The sequence below is a fragment of the Seriola aureovittata genome, chromosome 22, assembly GCF_021018895.1.
Source record: "Seriola aureovittata isolate HTS-2021-v1 ecotype China chromosome 22, ASM2101889v1, whole genome shotgun sequence".
In the NCBI taxonomy this organism is placed as follows: Eukaryota; Metazoa; Chordata; class Actinopteri; order Carangiformes; family Carangidae; genus Seriola; species Seriola aureovittata.
The window spans coordinates 21,302,803-21,323,655 of NC_079385.1; the positions used below are offsets into that span (position 1 = coordinate 21,302,803).

The 20,853-nt window shown below is 39.2% G+C and overlaps 1 protein-coding gene across 3 annotated transcripts in view; it reads left to right on the forward strand.

Annotated features, from left to right (window-relative positions):
• Positions 1 to 19,541, forward strand: part of eps8a (epidermal growth factor receptor pathway substrate 8a) — a 38,564-nt gene extending 19,023 nt beyond the window's left edge. The window contains exons 4-21 of one of the 3 annotated variants that reach the window (XM_056367640.1): positions 1,715 to 1,782; positions 2,351 to 2,512; positions 2,591 to 2,740; positions 3,182 to 3,264; positions 3,345 to 3,481; positions 4,164 to 4,237; positions 4,565 to 4,691; positions 5,640 to 5,728; positions 5,847 to 5,921; positions 6,032 to 6,180; positions 6,498 to 6,681; positions 6,786 to 6,919; positions 8,107 to 8,218; positions 8,441 to 8,581; positions 10,021 to 10,273; positions 10,381 to 10,570; positions 10,948 to 11,080; positions 16,006 to 19,541. In XM_056367640.1, the coding sequence (XP_056223615.1) occupies positions 1,715 to 1,782; positions 2,351 to 2,512; positions 2,591 to 2,740; positions 3,182 to 3,264; positions 3,345 to 3,481; positions 4,164 to 4,237; positions 4,565 to 4,691; positions 5,640 to 5,728; positions 5,847 to 5,921; positions 6,032 to 6,180; positions 6,498 to 6,681; positions 6,786 to 6,919; positions 8,107 to 8,218; positions 8,441 to 8,581; positions 10,021 to 10,273; positions 10,381 to 10,570; positions 10,948 to 11,080; positions 16,006 to 16,116 (2,372 nt within the window). In that variant the 3' untranslated portion in view covers positions 16,117 to 19,541. The remainder of the gene's footprint in view (positions 1 to 1,714; positions 1,783 to 2,350; positions 2,513 to 2,590; positions 2,741 to 3,181; positions 3,265 to 3,344; positions 3,482 to 4,163; positions 4,238 to 4,564; positions 4,692 to 5,639; positions 5,729 to 5,846; positions 5,922 to 6,031; positions 6,181 to 6,497; positions 6,682 to 6,785; positions 6,920 to 8,106; positions 8,219 to 8,440; positions 8,582 to 10,020; positions 10,274 to 10,380; positions 10,571 to 10,947; positions 11,081 to 16,005) is intronic. The other 2 variants (XM_056367641.1, XM_056367642.1) reach the window with 2 other exon arrangements.
• The last annotated feature ends 1,312 nt before the right edge of the window (positions 19,542 to 20,853 follow it).

The window sequence follows — 20,853 nt, forward strand, 5'->3', positions numbered from 1 at the left end:
TCAGATGTTTTTAAATCAGTTTGAATCTGTGTTGAAACTGATCTGAGTTCAGTCTTTAAATTAAATGTTATTACTCTCGCACATACACACACACGTACATACATACATATATATATATATATATATATGTGTATATGTGGATATAAATCTGACAGCAGTGAATGTCCAGATTTACCAAAATAAGACCCAGTTGGTCAAAGAGTTTTCTTTAAGGTTTGACCTTTGTGTGAACGGATACTGATACTGATACTGATACTGGACTAATGAGTCTCACTACTTCAATAATATTTAGTCAATTATTCATTTTTTAATAATTTAACTTTTCTCAGAAACATTGTTACTGCAAAATAAAATAATCATTAAAAAATAAAGAAAATTAAATAAAAGAAAATATTTGCACCAGTATCAACCACAGTGGTCGTGTGTGTGTGTGTGTGTGTGTGTGCGTGTGTGCGTGTGTGCGTGCGTGCGTGCGTGTTTGTGTGTGTGTGTGCGTGCGTGCATGTGTGTGTTTGTGTGTGTTTGTGTGTGTGTGTGTGTGCATGTGTGTGTTTGTGTGTGTGTGTGTGTGTGTGTGTGTGTGTGTGTGTGTACACCATGGCACCAAAGTTCAGGTTCACTGTTAAAAATGTGGAGGATTAAATTGAATAAAACTAAACAACCTCATTTATGTCAAAGTTTTAAATCTTCAGATTGATCCAGTTAATTTGTCTCATTAAAGCTGAAACACATGAACAAACTGAACTTTAACCAGCGGCTCTGATCACAGGTCACTTTAATGTTTCCTCGGACAAATGGAGTCACAGCTTTTTTTCACAAAGTCTCAGTAAGTTCAAGTTGTCTGTGTCCGATGGATGAAAACTCCTCCCACACACACACCTGCATCCACCTGCTGCCCCCCCGCCTCCCCAGTCCAGACCACCTGACCAACCAACTGCCCCACAAACCAGAACCCCGGAGACCAGAACCCTGCAGAGCAGAACCCAGTGTTTCATTTAAAGTCCAACTCAGACTGAAACTCGTGTGTGAGTCAGTTTAGATACTAAAGGTTTTTATTTATTCTTCTTCTTCTTAATTATTCTTAATTATTATTAACTATGAATGATCCCTATCAGCCCCACAAAGTGTCTTTCTACAATAAAAACATGAAGATCAAACAATAGAAACTCGGAGTGGAAACAAACCTACAGTTTGACTCTGAGCCGACAGATTAAAGGAAAGTTCCTCATATTTCTCCAATAATAAAGTTCCTGTTTATCACCAGAAACAAATGAGTTTTGTCGAAGTTGGACTTTAAAATTAAGATTTTATATAATGTTGAATTTAAGTTTGCAGAGCGGCTTTTCTGTTCACTTAAATTCATCTTGTTTTGTGTTTTTCCTCCGAGTCGCTCCCTGTGAAACATGAATGTTCCTGATCAGTTTCAGTTTCAGTCCCTCCAGGAAGATGTTTGACTCTTCAACCAATCAATCAATCAATCAATCAATCAATCAATCAATCAATCAATCAATCAATCAATCATCACTTAACTCATCAAACGTCTGTAAACTTAAACAGGTTTAAATGAATTATTGTGACAGAGAATAACAGATTCCTGGTGGGACGTGGTTTATTGATCTGGACCTACAGCGTCAGTGTAAACCACAACGTGACTGATGAAGAGGATGAAGCAGCGTGATGAAGAGTTTATTAACTGCTGTGCTGTTTTCATCAGAACAAAGAAAACATTACACCAAGAACAGCATCAACAGTCTGACGGACACGTCGCAGTATCACGTAGAGGTGAGACCGTGACATATGATGTGACTTTAACATTAATGAATTATTAGTAATTAACTACATAATGGCAGATTTAATACATATGATGAAGTATCTCAGTTATTTATATATGTTTGTGTATCAGTGCTGAGACGATCAGATTCAGGTTATATATGTATCTTATTGGTCAATTTTAATGTTTCTCCAAAACATCATCGTTTACATAAATGTAACTATGTTATAAAACGACCACCAATCACAGAGCTCCCTGACATGTTTTTTACCTAGTAACAAGCCAAAGTAAAATCTGATTGGTCGGGACACGGCGGGGTCTTGGAGACATTTATCTTGTTATTTTAATTTGAACTATTTATTAATGGATTCATTTTTCAATTGGAAATCATTTTTTACAATTATTCTTTTTATTAAAAAAAAAATCAATAATTGATAATAATTGAACAATGAAACACTTTTAATTCAGCCTTTTTTGGAATAGATTGATAAATTGATTTGTAAACAAATGAATTAAAGATTATTTATTTCACAATTAGTTATTAATTAATTAGATGCTTTATTCCTGTTTCCTGTTCAGCACCTGACCACGTTCGTGTTGGACCGGAAAGACGGGATGATCACCGTGGACGACGGAATCAGACGTCTCCGTCTGCTGGACGCTAAAGGGAAAGTCTGGACTCAGGAGATGCTGCTGCAGGTGGAGGAGAAGAGCATCAGCCTCATCGACCAGGAGACCAAGGTGAGACTCACCTGTGGGTTTACTTTCAGACAGGTGAGTGGATTTCTGTGTGACGCGTCCCATCTCTTGTTCTTTCAGAACGAGATGGAGAACTTCCCCATCGGGACGATCCAGCACTGCCAGGCCGTGATGAACGCCTGCAGCTACGACTCCATCCTGGCTCTAGTGTGTAAGGAGTCGGGTCAGACCAAACCAGACCTCCACCTGTTCCAGTGTGACGACATCAAGGTGAGCCGCCTCTGATTGGCTCCTCATAAAGTGACATTCAAGCTGATTGAATGTTGAGTCCAGGTATCAGAGTCTGTCACCTGATCCCTGTCCAGGTCTACAGGTCAACGTCTGAACCAGAACTCTGTGACAAATAATGAACAAATGAAATAAAGTAATACATTTATAAATCTACCAAACTATTAAAGATCGATCAATATTGAAAATAGTCCTTTGTTTTATTGTAAATGTTAAAGGACCAAGAGCAGAGCCCTGTGGTTCACCAGGACTGATTGTAACAGGGATTCATATAGAAATGTTTCTGCGTCATAAATATTCCATTACTTTTGTTTGAAACCAGATGAATGAAGCCAGAAATGTTCCAGATTTCATGTCTGAAAGGGTTTTACTGTTTGTTATGCTGACCTCTGACCTCTGACCTCTGTGTGTTGACTCCATCAGGCGAATCTGATCCACGCAGACATAGACAGTGCCATGACCGATGCCAAAGGAGGGAAAGTGAAGAAGAGACCAGAGACTCTGAAGTAAGAACTGATCATTATTATTAAACACTGTTCCTCATGCTGACAGCTGATTGGTTGTCCACCTGTCCACCTGTCTGCAGGATGATCCTGAAGAGCGACGGGATCATCCCCCCACCTCCTCCTGCTCCCGCCCCCGAGCCCCCAGCAACGTCCAATCAGGTGGACGTAAAGAGCCGAGTGGCCGCCTGGTCGGCCTGGACCAATGAGCAGCAAGACTGTGAGTGATGTCACTTTCTGGGAGGAGCATATAAGTGTCTACTGGAAACAAGAAAAACTGCTGGACATTAAAAAAACATGGTGTTAAACTTGGATTAAATAAAATTCAAAGCATTAAAACTAGTTTTGAAATAAACAGGATTTATTTGAACCTTTTTACTTTTATAACTTAAAGTTATGATGAATTTAAATTCTGATCACTGATCAGTTTCTGCCCGTGAAGGTTTTTGTGAGTGTGTGACAGTATTTTTTACAAGAATGTTTGTTGTGCAGTTTTATGTTATTTTATTGGAGGATGGTAAATCTGAGCCTTTGCTGCTTCAGCCTGAAACATTAAAAAATTCAGTTTTAGTTTAAAGATTAAAATTCTCCATTCACCAACCAGTTTCTTTAACCTATCACATATTAGCATGTTAGCATGCTAATATGCTAAATGTTAAAATTATTCAGTTTAGTCTGATGTAATTGAAAAAATATATTATTTTACCTAATTATATAAATTACATATTGCATTTAAAATTCCATTAATATTTATAATGTAATTAAATATTTTGGGGTTTTACAATTACAATATGATATAATAAATATCAAAGTGTAAATATAGTGTAGTATAATAATAATATTGTATAATTATTATGTAATAATATAATAATAATGTATATTTTCTGCATTTCTGTCGTCAGACGAGAAGCAGCGTCAGGTCTCGGAGGAGGACGGGCTGGTGGAGATGACAGCAGCTCGGGTGGACAGAGACGTGGTGAGTTTGGCTGATCTGAGAGCAGCTGCTGCAGCCTGTGTTTAAATCTGAGGTCACTGCAGTTCACAGGACAATAGACACAAGATTTAAGCTGATTGAAGAATGTCGTTTTATTTCAGTGTAATCAGAGTTGGGAAGAAAAATCTGCTTACATAAAGGAAAGTATGAGGAGGAGGGAGAGCTGAGCTCTGCTCTGTTAGTTCAGGTTTAATAATTAAATCAGTCTGAATAAATGTCACGTTCAGGACAAAGCTGAATGTGAAAACATTAAAACCTCTGGAGAACAGATTCCTTATGATTCATCACAGGTTTATTTTGTTTTTACAGCAAATCCTGAACCACATCCTGGACGACATCGAGTCCTTTGTCACCAAACTTCAAAAAGCTGCCGAGGCTTTTAACGAGCTCTCCAGGAGGAAGAAGACCAAGAAAGGCAAGAAGAAAGGTCCTGGAGGTGAGGACGGGTCCTGGTTTCACCTCAGCTGACCTCTGATCAGAAAGAGTCTGAACCGGTCTGAACGGGTCACTGTGGTTCTTTTTTAATTCCGGTTTCTTTCACTTCTCCATGATAATTTCCACCAACTGTAGATCCACATCTAAAACCTTCATGTAATGTGACATTTACAGATCAGACAGAAACAGGTTTAATATACAGAATATAAATAAACACTGATGCTGCGTTCAGGTCACAACAGATGTTCTGTGAATCTGAGCTGCCTCCTAGTGTTTGTAAGTGTTATTTATTTATTTATACATAAATAACATGATGAACTCACACTGACTCAGTTATAAATGAAACTCAGTGTTTGTCTGAATGTTTCTGCTGCTGCTCAGAAACACGATCATCATTAAACTTATTCAATCTTTATTTTCAGTCGTCACATAATCTTTTTAAAACTTAAAGCTGAAACTGAAAAACGTAGTTTCTTGTGCATGTAAGCAATTATTATTATTATTATTATTATTATTATTATTATTATTCATATTTATTTTATTTTTATTTTTTATTTTTGTAATCCAGTGTTCTGCAGGTTTAAGTATTATCAGTCTCTTGTCATAAACTTGGAACTTCCTGCATAATTAAATCATTTTTGCATTAATTTATTTACTTCTGTTTCATTAATTTAGTTTTATTTCAAAAACATTTCCATCACTCTCTTTTCCACTTCAGACTTTTTCCCCTGAATTAAATTCTCAGCCTCAGACTCTGATTAAGATGAAATAAAAGCGCTGAGACAAAGCTTGAACAAAGTGCTGCACACAGGACATTTTAAAATGAATCAAAGCAAGTAAAATAAATATACAGAATAAGTGAAACACAAGGAAAGCAGAGTGAACATACTGTAAACATACAAACAAAAACACATCAACATGTGACGTGTCTGTGATGTCTGTCCACCAGAGGGCGTCCTCACCCTGCGCTCCAGACCTCCCACTGAGGAGGAGTTTGTCGACTGTCTGCAGAAGTTCAAACACGCCTTCAACCAGCTGGTACGAGCATCTTCATCATCTTCATCACCTGGTGACAGATGTGTTTATACTTTTTGCTTATTTTCCTCATATTTGACTGTATCTGATCCGGTCTGATCCGGTCTGATCTGATCCACAGGGGAAGCTGAAGGACCACATCCAGAACCCCAGCGCTGTGGATCTGGTTCACTTCCTCTTCAATCCTCTCAGGATGGTCAGACGCAGTTCACTCTCATCTCCACATTCAGTACTTTGTTCCTGAAGAATGTCTGATCCTCCACAGGTGCATGAACATTCACACATGTCTGACTCACCTGTCCTCAGGTGATCCAGGCCTCCGGCAGCGTGGATCTGGCACGCAGCGTCGTGGTTCCTCTGCTCACCAAGGACGCCATTGATTTCCTCCACTCCTCAGGAACAGCAGAAGAGAGACACCTGTGGGTTGCCCTGGGAGACGGGTGGACCAAATGCAGGTGAGACCACACACACATACACACACACACACACACACACACACACACACACACACACACACACACACACACACACACACACACACACACACACACAGTGGAGACTACAGAAAACAAAGCCAGTGTTCTGCATCGAACTGAAAACAAAGACATAAAAACACTGGAGGTCAAAGTGTCACAGCTCCACCTGGTGGTCGAACGCTCAACGTCACATGATCAGATAATATCATAAGAGACTTCAGACTTTTATCTAGAAACAACATCCCACTGTATCAGTTGATACACAAGGTGCGTGTGCACGTGTGCGTGGTCTCCAGGTTGGAGTGGCCGAAGGATCACTACTTCCCGCCCTGTGCTCTGAGGTTTGCTGACGGCTGGGAGCCTCCGGTTGTCGCGGCGATGACTCCGAGTCGAGAGCAGGATCTGACGCAGCTCGCCGAGAGTCTCGCCAACGCCGAGGTCCAGAGACAAGAGGAGCTGAAGATCAGACTGGCCCAGGAGGTCAGGACCCAGGTTCACATCTGGACCGCCTCATGTTAAATCAGTGTGCTGGTGTGTTATTGATCGTTACTGATTGATTGATTGATTAATTGTTGTATGTGCAGCCGTCGGCGGTGCCGAAGTTCCCTCCTGCAGACGGGTACGCCTTCTCCAACTCCTCCTACAAACGAATGCAGATCCTGGATCAGGACACGGCCATGGCTGCGTTCAAACACGCCGTCAGCCGCCGTGTAGACCGGTAACCCCGAGGTCACGTCAGGACGCCGTGGAGAACTGGTCACACTTTACTGTTGATTCATCTGTGGAGGATCAAATATGACTCATTCATCTGTTCATTAATACAGAGACACATGAAGGCTGCAATAAATTAAGAGATCAAAAAATAAATATAAATGAAAAATAATTAACAGATAAATTAAAAAAAAATAATGATAATTGGGACAAAAATTGATTTAAATTTTACATTTATTTATTTTCTTTTTCTTTTTCATTTCTACTTTAACTTATTTCTGTATTTATACATTTTTTCATTTATTTACGTCTCAAATACTGTAGAACATAAATTAAATAACATTTAATTATACATAATAATAATAATAATAATATTGACCTTTTCAGCGCCTTTAACAGTTGAACCAGGATTGAAACATTTTAAGTCTGTAAACTCTCTCATACAGTCAAAACAATAACAGATGAAACAGATAAAAACTATGAAAACAATAATAATAATAATAAAGCAGATATGTTTAATAAAATACATTTCGGTATATACTTTATTTCAGTATTTATTCACATTATTAACTTCAATCAGACATTTTCTATATCTATAAAAATCTTCCTTTGAACTGAACAACTCTGTAATTTTTCTTTCTAACATTGATCTGTTTATTTATTATAATCTTTTTCATCTGTTTTTCTCTGGTGATTTTTCTGTTCAGTGAACAGCTGATACAAACTGAGTCTGATTCTCTCATGAAATTAAATTCCTCTGAATCTTTGAGATCTGAATCACATCTTCATTTTCCAGTTTCTCTATCTGATATAAAGATGGGACTCTTCTCCACGGCTGGAATATTAATAATACCAAATATCAGTTAATGTCTCAGTTATTTTGGTCTTTAGTTAATAATTGGAATTTATCATAAAATGTGTTTACTGTATGTTTTGTTTGTATATATCTATTTGTGGAAGTTATTTTTTGGTTTTTGTAAATAAACATTAGAGTCAGTGGATGGTGTCATGGAGGAATGTGCAGATTTAGTACATTGTGAATCTGAAATTAGTTATTTGTGGTTTAAATTATTTAATTAGGAGTGTTGTTGATAAATTGTTGATGATTTTGTGGATTTGATTTATCATATATTATTTGTGCTCTTAATCAGTAGAGCTGTGATATAGTCATATTTGTATATATACATGTTTCAGAAGTTTTGATGGTGACAGCAGAGGCCAAATGAAACAGTTTGCCAAATCAAAATACGACTTTGTGGCAAGAAACAACACGGAGCTGTCAGTTCTCAAAGACGAGGTCGTCGAGGTAAACGAGCTGTTTGTTTCTTTCATACTTCAGATTTAACAATGTGCATATTTTATTTTGTATTTTCTAATATTTTATGTATAAACCAGGTGATAAATGCTGCAAACACATTGCTAACTCAAACCCTCTGCAGCAACTGATGAAATGTAAATTCAGTTCTAAACTCGAGTTCAAACTGAGCCTCAGTTAACTGTCTAATCGTCCCTGACTCTTGTCTGTCAGGTTGTGGACGACAGGAAGCAGTGGTGGAAGGTTCGTAACGGCTGTGGGGCGTCCGGCTACGTGCCAAACAACATCCTGGAGATAACCAAAGCTGTGGACATCACTGGCCGTGGAGAGCCCATCTACAGCCACACCATCCAGGTAGGAGGCAGCAGATCATGCTAATGCTAATGCTAACTGTGGCTGCAGCTCACCAGGAGTTTGTTGTTTATTTAATGTCGTCTCAGTTTCCATTAAATCTCATCTGTGTTCATGTGGTTCTGTTTCTGATGATTAAAGCTCATGATGCCAAAGAAGGAGTTTGAGTTGTTTAAGGTAGGACAGGGAGTGTTTCTAGTCTGCAGTGTTTTTAGTCTACAATGTTTTTAGTCTCCAATGTTTTAGTTTACAGTGTTTTAGTCTGCAGTGTTTTTAGTCTGCAGTGTTTTAGTCTGCAGTGTTTTTAGTCTGCAGTGTTTTTAGTCTGAAGTGTTTTTAGTCTACAATGTTTTAGTCTACAGTGTTTTTATTCTGCACTCTGCAGTGTTTTTAGTCTGCAGTGTTTTAGTCTACAGTGTTTTTAGTCTGCAGTGTTTTTAGTCTGCAGTGTTTTAGTCTGCAGTGTTTTTAGTCTACACTCTGCAGTGTTTTAGTCTGCAGTGTTTTTAGTCTACACTCTGCAGTGTTTTTAGTCTGCAGTGTTTTTAGTCTACACTCTGCAGTGTGTTAGTCTCCAGTGTTTTTAGTCTACAGTTGTTTTAGTTTACAGTGTTTTAGTCTGCACTCTGCAGTGTTTTTAGTCTGCAGTGTTTTAGTCTGCAGTGTTTTTAGTGTTCAGTGTTTTTAGTCTGCAGTGTTTTAGTCTGCAGTGTTTTTAGTGTTCAGTGTTTTTAGTCTGCAGTGTTTTTAGTCTGCAGTGTTTTAGTCTGCAGTGTTTTTAGTCTTCAGTGTTTTTAGTCTGCAGGGTTTTTAGTCTGCAGTGTTTTAGTCTGCAGTGTTTTTAGTCTACACTCTGCAGTGTTTTTAGTCTGCAGTGTTTTTAGTCTACACTCTGCAGTGTTTTAGTCTTCAGTGTTTTTAGTCTGCAGTGTTTTTAGTCTGCAGTGTTTTAGTCTGCAGTGTTTTTAGTCTACACTCTGCAGTGTTTTAGTCTACAGTGTTTTTAGTCTGCAGTGTTTTTAGTCTGAAGTGTTTTCTTTGCTGTGATCTTAAAGGAACAGTCCCATATTTTGGAGAAAATAATAATTTAAAGCTGGTTCATGCTGAGACACAGGAATAATTTAAAGGACTGTTCCTTTAAGTGTTTCTCTAGGGTGTGATCAGTGTGTGGAGTTTAATGATGTAGATCCCGAACCAATTTCAAACGGTGTAGACGATGACATCACAGTAAGTTTGTAGTGAGTTTGTCGTGATGTGAATAAAACATTTGTTTCATGGTCTCATCACCACCATGTTTGTTTTTTAACGTCGGCAGCAATTACTGGGCGAGTTGAACGAGGTAAACAAAAACAACAACATGTGTAAGGTTCAGTTCAGAGTCTCTAACAGGAAGTAGCTGTATCTGTCTCCTTCACTGTAAATGAAAACCTGTCCCCTGTCAGAAGCAGACCACAAGGACCGACTTCATCCCCAGTAAACCTGTGGTGACTCCGATGCCTCCGGCCCCCACGCCGCCCCCTCCGGCCCCCGCCAGGCTCCCCACGCCGCCGCTGCCTCCTCCGGCCGCTGAGCCCACCAAACCGGCCGCCACCAGCAGCAGCAGCACGGTCAGCCGCCAGAACAGCACCACATCCAGCGACAACGGCAGTGTCGCCATGAGGGAGCACAACAACCAGAGACCTGCACCCTTCAACCGTGAGTCGAAAAACTTTATCGAGTCAATTATTTCTCATTTATATAAAGTCTTAGTTTTTATAATGGGTGAGAAGGATTTATACCAGTTCTCCTCGTCCTCTGTGCAGGCAGGAAATCCAACATGGAGGAGGTCCAGGACGAGCTGATGCACAGACTAACTCTGGGCCGCAGCGCTCAGAAGAAGTTTCAGGTTCCCTCTCGCAGCAACAGCGGCAGCCTCCCGTCCGTCAACATCACCTACGACTCGTCACCTGATGATGTCAGAGCCTGGTTAGAGGCCAAAGGCTTCAGCCCCGTGTGAGTCTCTGTTCGCTGCTTCTGCTGCTTTCAACTCACACATGTTCTTCACAGTCAAGGATTTCATAGTTACAATGTGAAACTTTAAGACAGAAGAGAAGTTTAAAGTCAAACTTCTCCTGCACAAATTTAAGAGAATTAAAGTTTTTATCATTTTATGTTTGTGTTTGTGAAACATTAAATTTGGATCCTTTATCATAGTTTCAACTCAGAGCTCCACTTGAGCAGTTTCATTCTCTTTAAAATCTACCATTTACCATCTAGTGACAGTAGAGTATCAGACATGACTCCCGCAGGTCACTAAAGAGTTCAGGTTTTGATTTGGAGCCCTGACACTTGTCCAGGTGTGTTCACCGTCTTGTGTTTCCTGTGTGCAGCACCATCACCAGCCTCGGCGTCCTGACCGGAGCTCAGCTGTTTTCTCTCAACAAAGAGGAGCTGAAGACGGTCTGTCCTGACGACGGAGCTCGAGTCTACAGTCAAGTCACGGTGCAGAAGGCGGCGCTGGAGGTGGGTGTCACCGCTCAGACATGACGCCATCGACACAGACAACTTCTTAAAACTTAAATCTGGAGTTTGAGTCAGATCTTAGAACTCTCTGCTTTCTCTGTGGTTTGTTGGATGGTGTTGGTGTTGGATGATGTTGGATGGTGTTGGATGATGTTGGATGATGTTGGATGGTGTCGGATGGTGTCGGATGATGTTGGATGGTGTCGGATGATGTCGGATGGTGTCGGATGGTGTTGGATGGTGTTGGATGGTGTTGGATGATGTTGGATGATGTTGGATGATGTTGGATGGTGTTGGATGATGTTGGATGATGTTGGATGATGTTGGATGATGTTGGATGGTGTTGGATGATGTTGGATGATGTTGGATGATGTTGGATGATGTTGGATGATGTTGGATGGTGTTGGATGATGTTGGATGATGTGGATGATGTTGGATGATGTTGGATGGTGTTGGATGATGTTGATGATGTTGGATGATGTTGGATGATGTTGGATGGTGTTGGATGATGTTGGATGATGTTGGATGGTGTTGGATGATGTTGGTGTTGGATGATGTTGATGTCGGATGGTGTCGGATGGTGTCGGATGGTGTCGGATGGTGTCGGATGATGTTGGATGGTGTTGGATGATGTCGGATGATGTTGGATGATGTCGGATGATGTTGGATGATGTTGGATGATGTTGGATGATGTCGGGTGATGTTGGTGTCGGATGGTGTTGGATGATGTTGGATGGTGTCGGATGGTGTTGGATGGTGTTGGATGGTGTTGGATGGTGTTGGATGGTGTTGGATGATGTTGGATGATGTTGGATGATGTCGGATGGTGTTGGATGGTGTTGGATGGTGTTGGATGATGTTGGATGATGTTGGATGGTGTTGGATGGTGTTGGATGGTGTTGGATGGTGTTGGATGGTGTTGGATGATGTTGGATGGTGTTGGATGATGTTGGTGTCGGATGGTGTTGGATGGTGTCGGATGGTGTTGGTGTTGGATGATGTTGGATGATGTTGGATGGTGTTGGATGATGTTGGATGATGTTGGATGGTGTTGGATGATGTCGGGTGATGTTGGTGTCGGATGGTGTTGGATGATGTTGGATGATGTTGGATGATGTTGGATGGTGTCGGATGGTGTCGGATGATGTTGGATGGTGTCGGATGGTGTTGGATGATGTTGGATGATGTTGGATGGTGTCGGATGGTGTCGGATGGTGTTGGATGGTGTTGGATGATGATGTGGTTTTATCTGAGGCTACGAGTCTTTGCAGATCAGAGAGCTTCCAGCTGATCGTTTCATCAGACAAACATGAGCAGCAGCAAACAGGATTTTTAACCACAGCAAGAAAAAGCTCTTTTACTATCAGCAGAATAAAAACATCTGAACCTGTAGGATGTCTCTTCTAATTTAAAACTTTATTAATTTAAGTAAATACTGTTGTTTCTCAAAGCAAACAAAACACATAGATGCTGTTTATATTGATATTATTAATATTGTAAATCTGTGCTGACATATGAAGGAAGAGCTTATATCACATCACATGTAGGTGTGGTCAAAGATCCGACTGATCAGAACTTTGTCGACTTGTATAAATAATAATAATAAAATAATTAATAATGATATAAGAATTTTTCATCAGTGTGCAGATTTCACTCCTGTCATCAAAACACTGAAATGAATGAATGAATTAAAAACAGCTCAAACTAAACTCCAGACCGAGGTAGAAGACGTGTCTGGACCAATATAATTTTACAATATAGATTATCTTTGTGATCATTTCATTAAATAATTGACAGAAGTGTGATTAAGTCAAACTTTAACTTTAACTATAAATATCCCTTTTAAAAAACCGTGTTTGACAAGCTGTAGCTATATCTGATCACATGATCAGTCTGAGGGGGTGAAAAACTTAAATAAATGAGTAATTTGACCTCTGACCCCGGGCTCTCTGTTCCTGAGACCTACAGTAGTTTAATGTGCTGCAGCATGTTTGTGTCTGGGAGCTGTCGGTCTGTTCAGGGTCTTCTCTGTCTTAAAGCTTTCTATCCCCCAACTCTGGCAAGGTCTGGTGTGTGGTGTCTATTTCCACCTGCAGGTTTTCTTCTGACCCTCCTTTGATCTTCTGATTCTGTTCACACATTCATTAAGGTATCGTGATCTCAGACAGACGGGTGGCTTCGTTCTGTTGGCCAGGTTTAAGTCCTGCGCTCCCTCAGTCCCTCAGTCCGGGGATGTGGACTCCAGTCACATGACTTTAACTTGAATCTGAATCTGATCACTTGAGACTGAACTTCACAAAAGCAAAAAAGACTTTGAACCCGACTGTAACACTATTGACTCGTGACTTCACTTGAACACCCTCCACTTTTCATGACCACAGACAAACAGCAATCAATCAGACAGTAGCCAATCACGTTGCTTCTCTTAGGACTCGTCAGTCTTGATTCAGACTTGACTTGGACTTGTTGCCTTTGATATGGGACTTTCCTGACTTGACAGGGGTGTTGGGACTTGTTGGTCTTGACTTGTTTCTCTTGACTTTGGGACCAACAGGTACACTGACTTTCTATTTGTTGCGCTTAGTTGGGACTTGTCTTGATCAGGGACTTGATTTTGGACTTGTTCTTGATTAGGATTTGTTTGTCTTGACTTGTGACTTGACTTGGGGACCAGCAAGTCTCTTTGACATAGGACTTTCCTGTATTGACTTTGTTGATCTTGACTTGGGACTAATTTTAAAATGATGTTGTTATATTTTCTGAATCTGGCCGTCAGAACGAGGCTCCAGTCGTTTCATGTTCAGCAGCATTTTAAGGTAGCGCCAGTATTTGTCTTCCTGCTGTGGCTGTTCAGTTCAGTAAGTCCTCCTTAAACTCCCTGAATGAACCAGCTCCAGAATGCTCCACTTCCTGTTGACCTCTGACCCCACCTGTGCGCCCTTTGACCCTGTAGAGACCAGGATGTAGATCTTCTAATGGCTGGAATGAGTTCTGTGCGTGTTAGCTGACTGCTACTCTAAGCTAAGCTAAGCTAAGCTAACTGTATGAGTTGTTCCAAGCGGCTGCATCCATTTACTGATTAACAGTAAAATGTAGGTTCAAAGATTTACTTTTTTTACAACCAGGTGTTATTTAGTCGTTATGAAAGTTATGAAAATATTTAACTTTTATTTTTTTACTCCACGATGAAAGAACAAAACCAGGTTGTACAAAAATTTCCTGTAATATAAGTTCTGACAGGATTTCACCTGAAGAGCTTCAAGCACCTTTTCACCTGCTGGTCGCACAAAGACGACGACTTCAAACTAAAAAAACAAAGAATAGAAATTAATATTTTCATTAATAGAAACACCAATAAAAACTAAAACAAATCTAAAGGCAAAACTAAATGAATAAATGACTTATCAGGAAATAAATATTTCTACATTTCGACTTTATATTGTATGTCATTAATTATTATTAATTATTCATTCAATTATGCATTTAATGATTTATCTCTGTATTTATTTTAGCATCCTGATCTGGTTTATTTGTTTATTTAAAGTTGTTAAGACCAAACTGAGACTGGGACTGGGACTAGCTAAACTCCAGTCTGAACTGATCTTTGTGTGACCAGTGTTAGACAGTCTATTACCCAGCATGCCTCCTGACTGTCACTGTAGACGTCTTCCTCCTCGTGCTCTTCGCAGCAGCAGCAGCAGCAGCAGCAGCAGTCACCAGAGGCTTCCTGAGGTTGGTTCAGGCCTGGCTGAGCTGACATGGCGTTCATGTGAGAGAAGAACCCATGTGACCGCAGCCAGAGCCAGAAGATTTTCTCTGATAAAATCTTCAGGTTTTAAAAAGTGACGGCAGAAAAGCTCCGTAGACACTCAGTCGCTTCAGAGGCAGCGAGAGGTCGAGGGGAGACTCTCGAGGGACGGTCCAATCAGCTCTAACCTGTGAACCTCAGACACAACCCCCCACCCCCACCCCCACCCCCACCCCCAGAATATATGACATCACACTGTAGTGGATGAAGGCAGCACCTGCTGGCCTGGTTCTGTAGGTGCAGCACTGCACAGGTGAACGAGAATATAGAGCTGGTGTTGATTCATAAATTCACTCTCAGCCAATCAAACCACTGGTCTCATTAAACGGCTGAGCCAATCACAGGGGAGATGCTTTGTTAGGATCATATTGGTGCAAACTGAACAGGACTCCAACAGCTTTACGATGGCTGTCTGTGGTTTAGTATCTCAAGGACACGAGAAATCCAACCAGCAACCTAATGATCAGTGAACGACCTGCTGATCAATAAATGTACTCAAACTAATGACAGCATGAATATATAAGTGTTGGGAGAGGAAGTACATCCTTACCCGCCAAAATAAACACAGTTGAATATTTGATCAGAACTTGTTGCAGGTAGAAACATGAAGCAGTAATGATCAGTGACGATCAGTGATGATTAGTAATGATCAGTGACGATCAGTGACGATCAGTGACGATCAGTAATGATCAGTGATGATCAGTGATGATCAGTGACGATCAGTGATGATCAGTGATGATCAGTAATGATCAGTGACGATCAGTGATGATTAGTAATGATCAGTAATGATCAGTAATGATCAGTGATGATCAGTGATGATCAGTGACGATCAGTAATGATCAGTGATGATCAGTGACGATCAGTGATGATCAGTGATGATTAGTAATGATCAGTAATGATCAGTAATGAAGGTTCCATGAGAGTCTCCCCAGATCAGTGTCAACAACATGTTGTTTGTATTTACATTTTCTAACCAGTTGTTTGTTTCCCTCTCTTTGTGTTTCTGCTCTCTCCTCTTCAACACCACTTCCTCCTCTTCCTCCTCCTCCTCCTCCTCCTCCTCCTCCTCCTCCTCTTCCTCTTCCTCCTCCTCCTTTTCCTCTCTCTGTGTCTCCAGAGGAGTTCAGGCTCTGAGCTCCAGGAGATCATGAGGAGGCGACAGGAGAAACTGGCAGCCACCACCTGTGATTCAGGGGTGGAGTCTTTTGATGAAGGCAGCACCCACTGAGCTCCTCCTTCCTTCCTTCCTTCCTTCCTTCCTTCCTTCCTTACTTCCTTACTTCCTTCCTCCTTTGCTTTATTTTTTCAAACTGCAGCCTGCTGTTTTCTCGCACTCTTGATCCTCAGGCGGCGGCTGACCACGCTGAGTTTGTGGAGATCATGCGGCGCAGACAGGAACTCCTCAGCTCGTCTCCGTAGAGAATAAAAACAGGACCGAGGACGTCTGATATGTTCAGAGAGAACATCCCGCCATGTTTGCCTGAAGTTCACCTGAACTCTTTTGGGATTCTGGATGTTGGACTTTTGTTGGTGTTTGTAAAAAGTGAAGAAAAGCTGCTCAGTAGCTCATTTTCCAAAGCGAAGCCTCTCAGTATTAACGTCAGGAGACGCTCTGTAGGTCGTCAGCTGCAGTTTGTGCCTCATGTGTCGTGACAGTGGAGTCACAGTTCAAACAGACTGAGCCCTGATCTGCAAACACTGCTGCTTCACAAAGAAAACTCTGATGCACAATAAAAAAGATTTTAACTCATTTCTGATGTTGCAAAGAGCCAAAAGTGACACATCTTCATCTCTATGACGTGAATCAAAACTTTGAAGCTCCATGTTTCTTCTTCTTCTGTGTTTTATTTGAAGTGTTGATCCATCAGAAGATATAAAAACCATCTCAGTGTAGTTTTACATCTCCTCTCTCAGGCTTCTCTCTGGAGCTCTAGTAACAACAGGTCTGTGAGCCAATCAGAAGAGAGGAGGCTCTGAGCCTCTCTTCTGATTGGCTGACTGTTTTCTGAGTGATCCAATAAAAATACAGCAGATTTCAGGTAAAAACACTCAGAGAAACCAAATCCTGCAAGGTTTGGATGGTGGGTCCAGGTGGGCGGGGCTTGGTGACTGCTTTGTTGTGACATCACAAAGTTCCAGAAGTCCTGACGGCTGGTTTTAAGGCTCAGTTTCTGAATACAGGCTGTGTGCATTTCTCTGTGGACTGAGGCTTTGATACTTTCACAGTATTAATATAGAAGTTAGAGCTGATCTATAATCACACTACACATGGACACAGACCTTTACACTGGAGGAGACCTTTAAGTTGTGTTATCATACATAATATTTAGGAGATAACTTGATAAAAGTAAATGATTTAAGTAGCAGAAATTCTTTAAGTGATATCAAAATGTATGTAAAATATATATAGAGAAAATAAGATAATATTTTGTACACACAAGATACTGTCTCTCTCACTCGTGCACAAGATATTATGGAAAGTGTTTCTTGTCACCAGGTAATTAGTTTCTGTACGAACAAGGTTTTTCTGTGTAAAACGTCTGTGTTTATTCATCTTGAGAAAAGCAGGTGTTTCTCTCTGTGACTTGAATGTGATGAAACACTGGAGGCACAAACTGAGCTGTAGTTAATGATATTGGCTTGAATATATTGCTCTAGGAGTTTCATTAGTAGAATATGATAAATATAACTGTACATTTCAGATTGTTTGGGCCAAGAGAATTATGACATTCATAGAATATAATCATGTTTATATGAAAATGTTCAATAACTTCATTAATGATAGAACTGATCAAGTGAAATTTCTTTCGTTGAAATGCACAAGAACTTTATATTAATTTGTAACGTATGAGCCTCGTGGTTTAGATTTAGTGAATCGATCAGAAAGAATCAGTAACGACATTTTTGCACAATAATAAAATGTAGAAGCTTCTTTTCAGGAGGAGAATCAAGTGATTCAGAATCAGTTTAGTGTTTTCTAAAGGCTGTAACCTGAAGAGGTCAAAGGTCATCCAAACACTGACATGAATGTCTGCTGACTCAGCGATGCTCCCACTTTAAACATGATGAATGTGTTTATTTCAGGCCCCGCCCACAGCAACACGTAGCCTCGTGTTTGTCCCATCAGTCACCTGACATCGTCATGTGACCAGGTGTGACTGTTGTTTATTATATGAAGTCACAGGCTGACTGAGGTTACTTCAGGTCAGTTAATGTCGACTGAATTTGAACTCACCTTAAAAAACATGCAGCAGTTTAGTGGATAAAATGAATTACATTAATGCTCCGTTAACGTTACACAGCACATCGTTCTCTTGAGAAACTTTCACATACATTTTCTGAATTCAGATTTTTGACCCAGTGTAGACAAACGTTTAGACTCGTCAATGCTACAAATTTAGTTTTCATTTCAGAAAAATACTAAAGGTTTTCAGAAATAATCTGAAAGTCAATTTATCATTTCAGAAAAATGCTAAAAAATTCAGATTTCACAAAAACAAAATTAGATACAAATAAATCAATGGAAATGAAACTAATTGTCAGCTGCAGCTTCACTGTGGAGACACAACAACATGAATAAGTGAATATAATACACTGGTGCTGTTCTCACTTAGATTGAATAACGGGAAAAAATTTAAAAGGATGATTGTTCCTGTAAATTCTCAAATTTTGAACAAAGCCTTCGTTTTTATTTTCCCTGTCGCCCAGGAAATGCAAACTCATCTCTCACCTGTTCCCTTGATAAATTCATAGAACTTCCACATCAGAACAGACTCTGCTTCAACACTTCAACACTACTGTTTTTATTCAGATTATTTTCTGTGAGTTCTACTTTGTTGATTTTTCATTCACTCTTGATTTGCATTCAAGACTTCCTCCCCAGATGTTTCACATTAAAAGTCCTCCAGGGGCTCAAACGGGATAATCCCTTTCCTTCCTGGGAGGCTTTTAATATGAAAAATCTGCAGAAAGTGACAGAAACAGTGATAAAAAAAAAATGGCAAACTTAGAAGTGACTGAAAAAAGCAACGTTTTTTACCTGATTGGTTCATGCTGGTCATGAACTCACACTCTTCATTATCTGACTGTCGGCTCTTATTTGAGGATTTACAGTGAACTCTCATCTGTAAAAATCAGTGACCAGAAGCTGTTCATCCACCAACACAAGCCAATAACACCATGACTGTTTTTGATCAGTTTGTACCGAGCAGCCTGAAACACACAGAAACTGTTATATATTAAATATGTATGTATATGCTTATATAAGACAAGATGTACAAAAATCAGCCTGTACGTTCTCTACTCACTGTGGCATTGATTGTAATGATTCTGTTTTCCACTTAATGCACTTAAGTTTTACTGGTCGGGTGTAACTTGTGGAAAAAAATGAATGAAGGTTTTTGTCTGAACTGTAGCACAACACTGTAATTAATAATACTGATGATTAACGCTGAGTAGTTGACAGTTAATGTTTAATCGCTGTTGTTAATGAGAGCAGAGTAAAAGTTACTGTATTTAGTGAACTGTCCTCGTACCCAAACAGTTCTAGAAGCCAATCACAAAGAAAAAGCATTTGTATGTTTATAGTTTTCATGGTGCCTTTTCCGTATAAATCTGCTCATTCTGCAATAAAACATTTACAAAAAACTTGAATGTCATCACTGAATTTCTACTTGCTGACTTCAGCTGCAGTCTCTATACTATGACTTTTTTATGACGTTTCTTATGCCTTACCATACTATGATGTTTTTATGCCTTACCATACTATGACTTTTTATGACATTTCTTATGCTTTACTATATTATAAAGTTTTTTTTCTATCTTACCATACTATGTCCCTTTTTCTGTCTTACTATACTATGATGTTTTTTTGCATTATTACACTGACTTTTTGTTGCCTAACCATACTATGAAGTTTTTTATGCTTGACTATACTATGACTTTTATAACTTACTATACATTGTTGTGGTTATGACTAACCATACTATAACTTTTATGGCTTACAATACTGTGACACTTTATGTGTTACTAAATCATGATCTTTTTATGGATTACTATACTATGTCATCTTTACTTTTTATGCCCTTCTATACGATGTCGTTTTCATGCCTTACCATAATATTACATTTTTATGCCTCACTATACTACGACGTCTTTATACCATACTAATATGACATTTTTCTGACTTTTTATGCCTTTCTATACTATTACATTTTCATGAAACTTTATGCAGTACTATACTGTGACATTTAATGTCCTATTATACTTTGATGTTTTAAGCCTTACTATACTTTATTTACACTATTTTTACTTTATTTACTATATATACTTTATACATCTTTATTACAGTTTATGTCTTACTATGCTATTACTTTTTATGGGTTACTATACTATGACGTTGTTATGACTTTTTATGACTTATATACTAAGCTGCTCTTCTGACTTTTTAGTGCCTTACTATACTATGATGTATTTTTTTGTCTTTTTATGCCTTCCTATACTATTACATTTTAATGACATTTTATGCCCTACTATACTGTGACGTTTTCATGACTTCTTATACCTTACTATACTATGTCGTTTTTATGACTTTTTATGCCTTACTATAGTATGACATTTAAATGACTTTTCATGCCTTACTATACTTTATTTACACAATTTTTACTTTATTTACTATATATACTTTATACATTTTTATGACACTTTATGCCATAATATGCTATGACTGTTTGACTCACTATACTATGACTTTTTATGACTTTTCAGTCCTTACTATACTATTACATTGTTTTTACACTTTATTTCTTACTATGCTATTACTTTTTATGGCTTACTGTACTATGACGTTTGTAATCCTTTTTATGCCTTACTATATTATTACATTTTAATGTCTTCCTGTACTATTACATATTTATGACTTTTTATACCTTACTATACTATGACGTTATTTTGTTTTTTTTATGCC